This window comes from Lactuca serriola, chromosome 6, assembly GCF_051521515.1.
Source record: "Lactuca serriola cultivar US96UC23 chromosome 6, Lser_US96UC23_V15, whole genome shotgun sequence".
NCBI lineage: Eukaryota > Viridiplantae > Streptophyta > Magnoliopsida > Asterales > Asteraceae > Lactuca > Lactuca serriola.
The window spans coordinates 175799510-175814729 of NC_136413.1; the positions used below are offsets into that span (position 1 = coordinate 175799510).

A 15220-nucleotide genomic window follows, 5' to 3' on the forward strand; every position below is an offset into this window, starting at 1 on the left:
TGGATCATGGTCGATTCGCTCCAAGTCCGCCCCATTGCCAGGTCTATCCACAAACAATGAAGGGAGCATAGTGAATTTCGTCAGAATCAAGAGAAGATCTAGGTTGATTGTTGTATCCTCTTGACAGATCCCTACCAGGGAAATTTCTGTCTTAGGACACTGCAAAACAGACCTCAATATGTACAATTTCATGATTATATTTTCTGTGTAGTCTACATTCAAGTATGTTTTCTATAAACTGATTCTTATATATATATATATATATATATATATATATATATATATATATATATATATATATATATATATATATATATATATATATATATGGGAAAAGTGAATATACCCTTAAGGGTATATAAGCTTAGGTACCCAAACAAACTAGTTCCTTGAATTTTCGAACTACATGTAACATTCCTACATTGTTTTTATCATTTACCCGTGTGTTTGGATAAGAAAAAAATAAACTATTTAGTGTTTATTGCTTAATCCCACTGCAATAAGCAAATTTAAGTATTTTGATAGGAGTCTTTAAAAATCAGCTTATTGCGGTAGGAATAAACTAAATAAGCCGATTTTAATAAGCGCGGGGGGGGGGGGGGGGGGGGGGGGGGGAATGCTTATTGCTTATTGCTTATTTTACTCATATAAGCTGCTTTGTTTGTCAAACACTTAAGATGTTTATTACTTATTGCTTATTCTCACCGTAATAAGCTAATCCAAACACATTTTAAAAAAATGTTTTTTCACACCGCAGTAAGCAAATAAGCAATAAGCTAATAAGCTAAAAACTATTTATCCAAACACCATTACTGATAGTTGAACAAAAAACCGTAAAACTAACTTGATTCACTATATACTCAAATGAACCTTTATAGTTTATGCGTACTTTGTATCGTCATTTTTAAAAAAAAAAAAAAATCCAAAACACTGTGTTAGGGTGTGTGGTTACGACATGTTTGATTTCCTTTATATAGGGGACTACAACGTAAACTAGTAAAATTCTTTTTTTTTCGGGTCCAAATAAATGAGTAAGATTCTTTCTTTTATCGGGTCCAAAATAATTTATTCTAAATTTACTTGTCATATTTTTAACTAAAAAAATAACAACCGGTCATTTTATGAATATCCCTATATCTATTTTATGATATGATATTCCAATATTTACCATATTTTATGATTATGATATACCAATATTTATTATTTTAATGAGTAGCCCTAAAATTATGGTTTACGGCTTTTCATTTTGGGTTCCTCATAGATCCCATACACCCAACAAAGATTGTGAAAAGAACCTTTTTTAATTTTGTATACATGAAACACTTCGTATGTCTGCAACAAACAGTTCTCTATGTACTTGTATAACACGCATTACGATCTGTACATTGCTCTGGTTCAATCAATTTTAGGTCTGGTAAAAGCACTTTCCTTACGTTTCTCATATACAAATAAAAGTGAGAGAGACAATCTAATAGCCTTTAGCCTCCTTCCATTTTTGATCTCATCAGTTTTCACGCCATGGATTCCGGTAACAGTGGCAGCTTGCAATCATCTAGCGGCTGTGGCGACGGCGGAGTAGGTGGTGGTGGTTGTGATGAGGTGTATGATTCAAGGACGGAATCTGTGTTTTTAAATCCTCCTCCTACACAGTTTAACCACATGCCGATGTTTCAACAACCACCGCCATCATCATCGTCGTCGTCGCACCACCAACCACAACCACCGTCCACCTTCTTTGATCCGTCGTCCTTTTCACAACCCTTAAACCCAAACACTAATCCGATGTACAATCTTGATTCTCTCTGGTCCAGAAACCAGAATTCGATGTATAATCTTGATTCTCAGCAAGATCCGTATCTTAATCCGACACCGGTGGATGATAATATAAACCCGGATACTGAACCTGAAAAAGTAGGTCATGTAACAACGAAGAACCCCAAGAAGCGTACACGAGCTTCCCGACGAGCACCCACCACCGTACTCACCACCGACACCACTAATTTCCGACAAATGGTTCAAGAATTCACCGGTATCCCCGCCGCCCCTTTCTCCACCTCCTCCTCGTCGTCTCCTTTTTCTCGCCGGCTCGATCTTTACGGTGGTGGACTTGCGCCGTTGAATCCTATACGGCCGTCGGCGCAGAAAATTCAGCTACAACAACAGCCTACATATTTGAATTCCACAACTGCAACGACGAGTAATTTCCAATTACCCCCTGCTGAAACTCACCTGTTTACAAAACAACCCCTGAATTTATCAAATTTGCAAAGGCAGATGTTTCAGTTTCAATCTCTTTCACAAACAAGGCTTCCTCAGCAAAGCAGTGTAATAGAAGGTGAGAATCATCGATCGGAACCACCAAATGCGTTTGAAAGTTCCTCTTCGACGTCGTTGAAAAGATGGAGGGGTCAAGAAGAAACTTTGATGAATCTTGAGGGGGGAAGGGGAAATGATCAGAACGCTGTCGTTTCATCAAGAAGTGATGGTGATCAACTCCCAGGTAACGAGGATTCATGGATTTGTCCTTCTGATTAACTAAGCTTTTATTTTATTTATTTTTCTAATTTTCTGTAACAATTCTAATTAATTAATAGCATTCCTTCTTATACAAAACTACAATATTGGTGTAAACGGTGATTTTTATTAATTTTTTATAATTAAAATCACCAAATACATGGTTAACAATCATTTCGTAAATTTGAAGAATCTATGTATCTTGCATGATATTGTTGTACTATGCTCTTTGTACATTGATAATTGGTGTTATAATACTTTTGGGGATTATATTCTACTAGTTGTTATTCCACTTATGCATGAAATTCCATGCATGCTCATCATTTTCTGTGCCAATGTAGTTATTTGAAATATATTCTCTTCTGAATTGCATGTCATAACACAATGTATCTTTATGTGTATGTGTATGTGTATGTAAATGCTTATGTTATTTATGTTTATGCATGATGTATGTGTGTCCTTTTGATAGTATGTATGCGTATGCGTGTCTTGTGTTAATGTGTGTATTTTTAGCAAAAAATCATATCCTCTTTGCCGTATGGTCCTATGTCGGGCCGATCATATGTCAAACGATATTCAATAAATTTATATATACACCTATAGTGTCATAATCTGCAATTTTACACGATTTGAATTTTTCTGGAGAAAGTTAGACATCATAAATAAATAAATCTTCACATATAAGTATACAAAGAAATGGATATATATATATATATATATATATATATATATATATATATATATATATATATATATATATATATATATATATATATATATATATATATATATATATATATATATAGTTAGTTAGTTAGCTATTTTCATACCCAAAACATAAACCGCAGAAACATAACTTTGGATGTTTAATCTCGAATATGATTAAAAGAAAATTTAAATAATAAGATTGAAGGATTCATACACGATTTCATTATAATATTGGAATCCGAAGAACTAGGTTGGGTTTTCAAGTAGATATTAAGAACTTTCTAAAATCCCTCAGCAATTTGACCCACAAATCTTATGTGTATTTTATATGTCTTGATCTGCTCCTCGTCACATGTATATTTAGATGGAGATATACCCTAATGTGAGAAATGGAAGAGATCTTACGGATCTTGAGTCAAATCGGGAACTCAACCCACAAGGTAAGTAAATATTCTATCAAACGGTTCATCAACAATTTATATTCTTACCATAATAGACGAGTTTAATGATAACATTCCATATGTATGAAGTGGTCACATAATTATCTAACAATGTCCCATTGGACCACGCATATATAAATCTATATATAAGCGTATAAACGCTTTAATGAATGTTATCAGAATATTGGTACCCTTAAACAATCTCGTCCACTAATCATATATATATATATATATATATATATATATATATATATATATATATATAGTTAGTTAGTTAGTTAGTTAGTTAGTTAGTTAGTTAGTTATTTTCATACCCAAAACATAAAACGCGGAAGCATAACTTTGGATCTTTAATCTCGAATCTGATTAAAAGAAAACTTAAACAATAAGATTGAAGGATTCATACCTGATTTCATTATGATATTCGAATCCGAAGAACTAGGTTAAGTTTTCTAGTTGATCTCAAGAACTTTCTAAAATCCCTCAGCAATTTGACCCACAAATCTTATGTGTGTATTCTATATGCCCTGATCTGCTCCTCATCACATGTATATATAGATGGAGATATACCCTAATGTGAAAGATGGAAGAGATCTTGAGGATCGTGAGTCAAATCGGGAACTCAACCCACAAGGTAAGTAAATATTCTATCAATCGGTCCATCATCAATTTTTATTCTTACCATAATAATCAGATTTAATGATGGCATTACATATATATGAAGTGGTCCCATAATTATCTAACAATCTTCCACTGGACCACACATATATAAATGTACATATAATTGTATAAGTGATTTAATGAATGTTATCATAATATTGGTACCTTTAAACAATCTCGTCTACTAATCATAATAGTTTAGGATCTAGGCGGTCTTTGTTACAATTTACGTAACTAAACCTGTCAATGGTCACATATGCATATATAACTAACGACATAGATTAAACATGACGTGTTGTTTTAAAATCAAAATAGATTTCCAACGAGTTCATCTTTAGATTAAAGTGAGATCAAACTTCAAATAAGTGCAACTAATAATGGAGTTAACCAAATTCTTAGTTCTGTACAGAAAAACATAATTGTTCTTAAACAAAACATAAAGCACCATAAACTCCCACTAAAACCAAATATCACACCAACGTGTGTATTATGCTCATGAAAGACCTAGGGAGCTAATCCCTATATGAGCGGATATGCTTTTATGGAGTTTGTTCATATATGCTATAAATATTTCCATTTTGCACTATTGTGTTAATAGAAGAAAACTTGATGTCAATATGAATGACTTAATAGAACTTTTGTTGTTGGAATATAACATTGCTGACTTATTATCACAACTTTAGTGGTCTTTCAATACCAATAATGAGCCTCGTGTTTCCACAACCATATTCCATGGTACAAATTATTCTTCCATTTTGGAAGAAGTTACCGAAGTCTATTGCATGAAATGGCTCATCGTGCTAAAATGTAAAAGTATCCCGATATGGATTGGTAACCATTTTAGCATCTAATAAAAATGATCTCCAAAATATTTGATTTCCTATAGTTTAGCATATAGCCTTTTGTTATATATAGATATCTCAAAATCCATTTGGTTGCTTTCTTATGATCCAAACTTAGGTTACGTAGATATCTGCCCAAAAACCAAAAAGATAAATTTACTCCCACTTAATCTGTGATACATAAAATCATCTACTGTATTTACCTCAAAACTAAATGAGATAATAAATTGATGAAAAATATGGTACCACACATAGGATATCTAAAGTTAAGGATGTTGAGTCTGCGTATTAAGAATAGGAGATTGAATAACATCGTTGATCACTAATTCATAATCTGCATACTATTGAAAGCAATAATATGAATCAAGAATAATTCCTCCTTAAGGACAATGTTTTAACCTTGTTTCTCCTGTAAACTCAACATCCTCAAAGAATGTTTCTCTATCCAAAATGCAAGTTTAATATCCATGCAATTGAGAACTAACATAATGCCCTCATTCCATTTATTAAAGTTAATCTCATTATGTAAATAAATGTGATCAATGTTAGCAAATATAATACCATAATTCAAATTTGTTGTTTTGAGACCATACGCAAATGTATTTTTATGATCATTAATCCATAAACCGTAATCAATAAATTCAATTTATGAAATCTTTACAAGGTACCAACACAACATTAATATCAAGTCTTTGGACAGTAATACTAACTTGCAAGAGATATCCTTGTTTTGGTGATAAAATTGACAATAAATCATGTCAATTAACAAGCCCCTCTTTGAATTGACTTATTAATCACATGGAACCAAAAAAAAATTGTCACATGTTTATAACCGAATATATGTTTATTCGACCAAATATCAGTCTACCTTTGGGTCGGCTAATACTCGCATTAGTAAACATATAAACTATAAAGTTTGATAATAAGAATTGACAATAAATCATGTCAATTAATAAGACCCTCTTTGGATTGAGTTATTAATAGCATGTAACCTTATATATATATATATATATATATATATATATATATATATATATATATATATATATATATATATATATCAAGGTTGGTTCTGAAGATTCAAATGACCAGGACGAAACAGATGAAAATGACATTAAGCCTTAATGTGTAACGAATTAAATTACGTAAACTGATTTTTTTATTAAAATGACGATAAACCTTATAGCAATAAACATAGCAAAATCATAGTACTTTAATGGTTAATAACATATCCTAACAGCTAACCGACAATCTGTGAAGCTTTCCTAGCATTCTTGATTGCAAATTGCTTTATCAACTCTTTGAAGTCTATACCCTCTAAGATTTTGTTCTCGATAGATACCATCACCAAACCGCTAAGACTTTCTTAGGTCATTGTGGAGCATAAGTAAGATTCCGTAAAGTTTAATTTGGAAAAACTCTTTTCTATAGATGCGCCCGTTACTTGAATAGTCAACAATATTCTATATGCAATGCTTGAATTTGGGGAATAATTAAGTTCTTTCAAAAACTTCAAAACACCTATAGGTTTGCTAAATTCATTGGTTTCCAATGTCTCAAATAATTTCAATTCCGTATAAAGTTCCTCGACATCAATATCCGATCTTACTTCAAACTTGAGTGCTTTTTCAAGACGGTGACAATACAACTTAAGATCTTTATCTTGAATTCCCCTCAAATTATGTGGAAATAAAAAACCAAATACGTTGTCATACTCTTTGAATTATTCAAATCTTGTCTCAAGAGAATAAATAGCTTGATCAACAATGTATAAGAAATAATCGACTCTGAAATTCTCTTCAGGTGTAAATGAAACTTCTTCATTACTTGAACTCTCATCAAACCTTGTTTTCCTTTCAATCAAATGTTTTGTGGAAATATTGGATAAATACCCATTTCAATAGCAATCTCCTTACCTTGAAAAATCGCTTTTGAAAAACCAGTTTCTCTATAATCCTTGATGTACCCAATCAATTTGTTTATTTATGTAATAGCATTATCAAGATGCATATCCTTTGATTGTAACTTCTTACTCACAATATTCACATGGTTTAGTACTTCATACCAAATAACAGTTGATACGAAAAATTCAAAGTCACCATGTTCTTTTTCTGCTAGTGAAGTTGCTTCACTTGTAATTGCAACATCATTATCTTTTTCTCCAACTTGAAGTAAAGCTTCCCGTACATCCACAAGTTGCAGTTTAATAGCATTTACACTCTCAACCCGACTTTCCCAACGATTTTGACACAATGAATTAGGACTCTAAGCTTTAACATTATCTTTCAAAATTTCCCACCTCTTAGTAGAATTTGCAAAGATAGTATAAATACGTTGGATGAATCCAAAAAAGTTCTTTCCTTTAACACACTTGTAGCCATATCATATAATGTTAGATTAAGAGAATGGCAACCACAAGGAGTGTAAAATGCTCTAGGATTTATATCTAAAAATCTGTTTTGCATTCATTGGTCTTTTCCTTTCGTGTTTTCTCCATTATCATAGCCTTGACCACGCATATCATCAATTTAAAGACCAAGAGACTTTAACTCCTCAAGTATAATAGCAAATAATCCTTTTCTGGAGGCTTCATCAATATTCAAAAAACCTAAAAAGGGCTCCTCGATAGTAACATAATTATATGATAACTTTAAATACCTCACTAGGTGTCTAAGCCCATAACTATAATTGATATGTACTTGACCCAATAGTAGCATGGTCCTTTTGGGTTGCCTTCACCATATCAATTTGATAGGATGAATTATGAGAAAGAGGTTGATGAATGATTTATTAATATATTATAAGAATAATATATTAATTGAGAAATCATATTATTTAATTAGTATCGATCAGAAATTAATTTGGAATTAATTTAGTGATCAAAAGAGACTGATTAAAAGAACAGGTACTGATTATGTAAATCAGTGATAGTTGTATTTTAGGCTAATGGACCCTATTGATAAGGGGTGGACGAAAATCCATAGGAAGCCCATAGAGTTTTCATCCAAGGCCTATCATATAGAGGTATGTGGATTCCTTAGGGCCTAAGCAAGGGAATTAGGGTTTCCATTTGAAAACCCTAGTAGTAGCTCAACTGTATAAGGAACCCTAGGTTTGAGGTTTTCGGCCATATACATTCTTAGAGAACCCTAGCCGAATTCAAGATGCCTCCATCACCTCTCTCTTGTTCATCTTTTGCTAAGTGGTGTTTATGACTCCATTAGAGGTGCACCACTTGAGGCACTATGTAGCACCTGGTTCCTGAGAGCTGTAGAAAGAAACCCTAGCCCCCATATTGTTCTTGAGAGTGATTTTGGCTTTGTGAAGAAGGTTTGGAGCTTAGAAGAAGAAGGAAGAGGTTGAAGTGTGAAAGGAGGGGAGGTAGATCCGGAATCTACACTGTGGGAAGCTTCCATTTAGGTAGAAAAGTTCTTACCTTGATCACTAGTTCATTAGATCCTTTTTTGTCCCAAATTAGTGGTTTTCAAGCCCTAAAACCTCAAACTCCATGTATTTACGCTCTATGTTCTGAAAGGACTTCAGATTGGGACCTTATGGACATCTTAGAAGTGTAAAGTCTCTGTGGTTGGAGTTATTGGGGTCCCTATTGAGTATATGACCTCCTAAATAGCTTGGATTTGCCTTCTTGAACTTATAAGACCATGCATGCACGTAAAGTTTACAACTTTACGTGATAAGCATGCCTTAGGAGCATAGATCTATGGGTTAGAAGCGTTGCATGTCTCAGATTTGGTCTGTATGGGAAGTGGGTCGAAGGGACTCGACGAGTCCCAAAGTGGAAATCGGCGAGTTCTATGAAGATGGTCTTAGACTCAGCGAGTTGGATGAACAACTCGGCGAGTCCGATGAAGATTGCCTGGAACTTGACGAGTGGTTCTTCAAACTCGGCGAGTCATATGAACTATCACTGAGTAAGAGGGGTTTAAGTGTTGAAGGTCCAACCCTTCGTATCTGCACGCGGAATTAGCAATCTAACGTGTAGCAATAGTCCCAGAACCCCAAATCCTTTTAAGGGATGCTTTGGTGAGGATTTGGAAGCGAGTAGGAGATCTGCTTGTGGGGACTCGGTGAGTTGTTCTTGGACTCGGCGAGTCAGATCACGAGTCGGTTCTATAGTCCCGAGTAGTGAGTTAAGGGTGACTCAGTGAGTGGGAAGAGGGCCTTGGCGAGTAGGACCAGGTTAGTAGGAGAAGTACTCGGCGAGTCTGTGCCATGACACGGCGAGTCCAATCAATTGGAAGTTGACTTTGACCAAGGAGTTGACCTTGGACCAGGGGTGTGTAACGACCCGTCTCCGGTATGATGATTCCTTGGCTTTTATTTTGAAGTTTTGCAAGAGGGACTCGGCGAGTTCATAGCCTGACTCGCCGAGTAGGGACGGGATTTCGAGCACGTGTTAGCTGGCGACTCGACGAGTCTGTCCGTCTGGGAGAAACCCTAAATCCCCGGGTTGCCCACTATTTAAGCCATCTTATGGCCTCCATTCTCGCCTCCTTCACCCTCAAAAGCTGTGAGAAAACCCTAATTCGTTCTTGAGTGATTCTAAGTGATTTTGTGTGCAATTGTGAAGGCTTGAAGAAGGAGAAGAAGAAAGGAGCAAGGAGAAGGATTGTAGAGCAGAGATTCAAGGGAAAACAAGAGTTCTTTGAGGTATTCTTCGGATTTCCTTCCCTTTTATGCTTTAAAACCCCCTCTAGATCTAGTTGATGCTTTTCTCAAGCCTTATGTTGATATGGAAGCCCTGTTATGTCAAAATATCTTTAGATCTGTTCATTTAGGAAGTAGAGCCCAGATCTATTGCCTTTATGGAGCTATTTTGCATCATAACCCTAGATCTACCCTTTTAAGTGCCTTTTTAGCCTTTATTCCTTTGTTCATGTGTTTGTACACGTAAAGTTGGAAACTTTACGTGGTAAATCAGCTTATTGGACTCAGATCGATCATTTGTATGTTTTGGATTCGAGCAGAATCGAGTGTAGAATAGTTGCATGGCGATGACTCGGCGAGTCGGAAGAACGACTCGGCGAGTCGAGTCGCGAGTCCCCGATTTCTTCCTTTTGAGCGGTGTCGAGTGGGACCAGTGAGTAGTGGAGTGGACTCAGCGAGTTTGAGGGTAGACTCAGTAAGGGAGAGACTCGGCGAGTTGTTCATACAACTCAGCGAGTCCAAGGCAATCTTCTTAAGCTCAAGAACAACTCGTCGAGTTGTTCATATGACTCGGCGAGTCGGATGAAGATTGTCTGAGTTTTTGGATCGAGAGGGTACTCGTCGAGTCGATGCCATACTCGACGAGTAGCAGCGAGTAGGGTCGAGGAGTGAGAATAGGGACTCGGCGAGTTGGCGGCCCAACTCGGCGAGTCAGGTCAACCGAGAGTTGACTTTGACCGAGAGTTGACTTTGACCAGGGGTAAAAGAGTCATTTTACCCAGCGCAGTGTTTAGTATTTGATTGAGTGTGTTTATGGACTTGTAGCCGGGGAGATACCGGAACAGCAGCAGCTAGCTTCCAGAGCCATACACTCAGCAGCCAGTTCACGAGGTGAGTTTCCTTTCAGTAGGAATGGGTCTAAGGCCACAATGCCGGCCCGTTTAGCTAGTAGTAGTATCTGGATTTTGATCCGATGCAGTAGTTAGCATGTTTGATGCCTTCGTGGCTCAGACAGGATTTATGTGTGTTCATGCTAGTGATATGTTTATGCTATGTTCAGTCAGCTTCGGACTTCGGTCCGATGTCAGCTTCGGACTTCGGTCCTATGTCAGCTTCGGACTTCGGTCCGTTGGAGGGGGCAAGGCCCCAGTCAGTTAGCTTCAGACTTCGGTCCGATGTTGGGGACAAGGTCCCAGCCAGTCAGCTTCGGACTTCAGTTCGATGGAGGGGGCAAGGCCCCAGTATGTGCTTGATATGTTATTGTATGGTATGTGTAGTTTGGGGGAGCTCACTAAGCTTCGTGCTTACAGTTTCAGTTTTGGTTTCAGGTACTTCCGCAAGCAGAGGGAAGAGCTCGGGATGATGGCATCGCACACACCACAGCGTCAGCTTTTATCCTAGGAGTTGATTAGTTTTCGATTTTGATATGACATAGATATGATACAGTTTTCCGCATAGTGTTTTTATTATGTTTGGGATACATCACGTATAGTTTTTATGATATGACACTCAGATTATGGTTTTTGGTTATATGGAAAAATGAAAATTTTGGGTTGTTTCAGGGTGGGTCAGTCAATTGACCTAAGGGTATTTATGAGTGGCTAATCTATGTTTATGGATTTGTAGCTGGAGGATTGCTGGTGCAGCAGCCAGACGTCTAGCAGTCAGACTTTCGGTAGCTACTTTTCGAGGTGAGTTTCCTTCCAGTAGCAACGGGTCTAAGGCACCAAGGCCGGCCCGTATAGACGATATGTTAGTGTCGGAGTATGGGCAGAGCCCGTATCTCATAGTTGAGTTTGATTACGATATATGCCACTATGATAGAATTTTTTATACTCGTTGTCTGTGTGATACTTGTGTGTTATGGTTAAGCAGTTGAGTGTGGGCGAGGCCCTTTTCTCCCAGCTAGTGGAGTGTGGGCGAGGCTCGTATCTTCATGAGTGTGGGCGAGGCCCGTATCTCCTAGCTGTTCATTGTATGTTTGTATGGTATGAGGTAATATGGGGGAACTCACTAAGCTTCGTGCTTACGGTTTACAGTTTTGTTTTGAGGTACCTTTTCTTCAAGGGGGAAGGAGCTGGCGCGGTAGCAGTACATCATTCACGCACCTTGTTTTCCGCACCATGAGTCATTTTGGGATTTTGTACTCTGATAGTTGATTTTTTTCATGTTTTGTTTTTCAGATACGATGTATGTTATGAAATGGTTTGACCAGACAGTGTTTTAATTACAATCGTTTTCTAAAGTATTGATTTAAAAAAGAAAATATATGGACGTGAATTAGGGTCGTTACACACTAAGCTCTTGAAGGTCAAGATCAAGCTATTAACAAGAAAGGTATTCTTCTAAACCCTAATATGATCAGATTTCGTTTTCTTGTATGCTAGATTAGGGTTTTTCTTTGGAAAATTAATTTTCATGTATAAAGTGATAAAAACCTAGATCCAAAGGAAATAGGGTTGCATGTGCACCATAGTAATGTTGTAATGCTCAAAACCCATCAGTGGTATCAGAGCTTAGGGTGTTTTTCTGTTATATATGATGCAAATGTAATTTGTTCAAAGCTAAATTAAACTCGTTTTTGGTCTCTTCCTAATGAACTCAACGGATTCTAAGATGAACTCGACAAGTTGGACCAACTCGACGAGTCCAAGCCCTGACTCGACGAGTCGGTTCTTCTGTTGGTAGATTTTTCGGATTTCAGCCGTAAATTAGATAAGGATCATTACGTTAAATTGTTTTAACTGTTTAAATTCGAATTTTATGATATGGTAATGAATATCCTCATCTAATTAAAAGATAATGGTCAAATTTTAAGATAATGTTCAAAATTATGTGATTAGTTTAATTATTTAAAATTTGATCTAGAAGTTTTGAAAAGTTTCAAAATTTTCCCTCAAGTTTTGGAATTTGAAATTTGATTAAAAGTTTTAATTTTGAAATATTAAATTCTAAAACCCTAGTGTTTTAAAAGTTTAAAATACAAACCTTACACTATTATAATATTAAAAAATTAATATATATATATATATATATATATATATATATATATATATAAAAGATAAGTCAGTCTTACCGTTAGTAGGCCTCATTCACAAAGCCGATCTATAAGGAGGGTATAAGGAAACTGCTCATAAAATGGCGGTTGAATGAGTGTCTACTCTCACCCACCGCTTCCTTGATTGGTGGAGGGTCGTTAGCCGAACGAGTATGATAGGACATTAATTCCTCATTAATAAGTATAATGAATATTATAAAGTAACTAAATGTTTTTTTTATAAATTCCCAATATTAGTTAATTTAGGAAAATGTGAAAATGATGCTAGCCCATGAAATTTCACTTTTCACCTTGTCAAGTCGTTAGTGGAGCGTATGTGGTTAATCGACACGCTAACTTGGACTAACAAGGGTGGCAAAGGGTAGCTCGAGAATTACCATAGATCAATGGAGCGTGTGTGGTGAATCGGCACGTTGATTAGGTGGCAAACGAAATCGAGAGTGCCATGCTAACTTGCATGGTTATTCACACCTTGTTTGTGATCCTCGGTATCCCAGTCACAAACTTGAAGGGCATCATTGAGATTAAACATGCCATTGAAAAGTTCAATGAATCTCAAAAGAATCTAGGAATTTCATTTCATTTAAAACCTAATTCTTCATTTCATTTTTCGTGGTGGAATTGGTAAATCGTCATTTACCTACGTTTAAATAATTTGCAATTGGATTACGGCATCCCTTTTCCGAATTGTAAATTATTGTGTTGGGTCATAGCCTTAATATTTCATTTAGGTGTTAAATTAAGGATTCTTTATCTAATCAAAACTTTGTTCCTTTTCTTTTTCAGTTGTCTGGCTCAAACAACACTTCTGGCTCGAACTCCAACTCCTCAAGCTCCTTTTCTCTTTTGAACATCTGTGAAAGGGTCACCTTCGATGGGTCCAATTTCAATGATTGGATTCGTAACATTCGAATGGCCCTGCGATACGAGGAGAAAGAATACGTCCTCAAAAAAGAAGTCAAAGAGATAGATGAAACCAAAGCTATTGTCGAACAAATAGCTGAGTATAGGGCTCATGAAAAAGACGTGACAAAGTTGTCATGGATTATGGTAGCCACTATGACTCCTGAGCTGCAACGGTTCTATGAGGACTATTGGCCTTATGACATGTGCCAAGATTTGATGGAAAAGTACCATCAAAGTGTGCGTCAATAAAGGTACAATATTGTCGCCACGCTAATAACAACCAAGATGAAAGATGGAGAGTCCATCATGAGCTACTTGCAAAGGATGCAAAGGTATGTGGATCATTTGCTCAAGTTGACTGTCAACTTTGACGAAGAGTTGGCGATTGATATAATCCTACACTATTTACCTCCTTGTTATGATCAGTTCAAGACGACTTATCATATGAACAAGGAGGTAGTCACCTTGAGCAAGCTTCAAGGTTTGTTGAGAACTGCTGAAAGTGGACTTAAAGGCAAAGCTGTCAAGTCCACCCCTACTGTTGTTGCCTCGGTCCTCGCTAGAGGACATGGTAAAGGGAAAAAGAGGAAAGCTCCATCTAAGAGCCACAAGGGAAAGTCCCATGTTGGATCCTCTTCAAATGGATCCAAAGGTAAAGCCGGTTCTACCACTCCCTCATCGGATCCTAAAGAAGCAACATGCTTCTACTGTCACGACAAGGGGCATTGGAAACGAAGATGCCTGAAATACTTGAAGGACATCAAGAATGGGAAGATAAAGCCCTTCTTCGTAGGTATATATACTATTCAATCTAGTAACTCATCACATGCTAGGTCTTGGGTCCTTAATATAGGATGTGGTTTTCACATTTGTTCTAATTTGTAGGGGCTAAGAAGAAGTAGGGACATGGAGCATGGGAAGATGAACCTGATAAGGGAGAATAGGAAATCATCGCCATCACCAAGATCGGGATTTATTCTTTAGTTCTTAGTAGTGGGTTAGGATTAGAGTTGAATGATTGTTGTTACACGTCGGAGATGACAAATAATATTATTTCTTTTCATGGTTTATACAGACAAGGTTTTAGATTTTCATTTAATAATGAAGTTTTTTCTATTAATGCTTTCTATAATGGTACATTATAATTTGAAGCATTGCCTTGTAATGGTGTATATGAAATTGTGATGGTTGTAGATAACTTAGGAAATAATGAGTTGCATATCGATTCGTCTAATGGTTTAGACAAGGCATGCATGTGGCATTGTCGTCTTGGACATGTCAACAAGAAGAGCATAGCCCAACTCCAAAAGGATGGAGTTTTGGAGTCATTTGACCTAAAGTCAGATGACACGTGCGAATCTTGTTTACTTGGAAAGATGACTAAATAACCTTTCACTGGTACTTGGGAAAGAGGTGAGGGATTG

General features: G+C 36.4%; 1 protein-coding gene across 1 annotated transcript; it reads left to right on the forward strand.

Annotated features, from left to right (window-relative positions):
- The first annotated feature begins 1311 nt into the window (after positions 1–1311).
- Positions 1312–2737, forward strand: LOC145057416 (uncharacterized). The gene has a single exon (XM_079005253.1). It carries the CDS (start codon positions 1519–1521, stop codon positions 2533–2535), a length of 1017 nt encoding a protein of 338 aa, XP_078861379.1. The 5' UTR covers positions 1312–1518; the 3' UTR covers positions 2536–2737.
- Positions 2738–15220: the final 12483 nt, after the last annotated feature.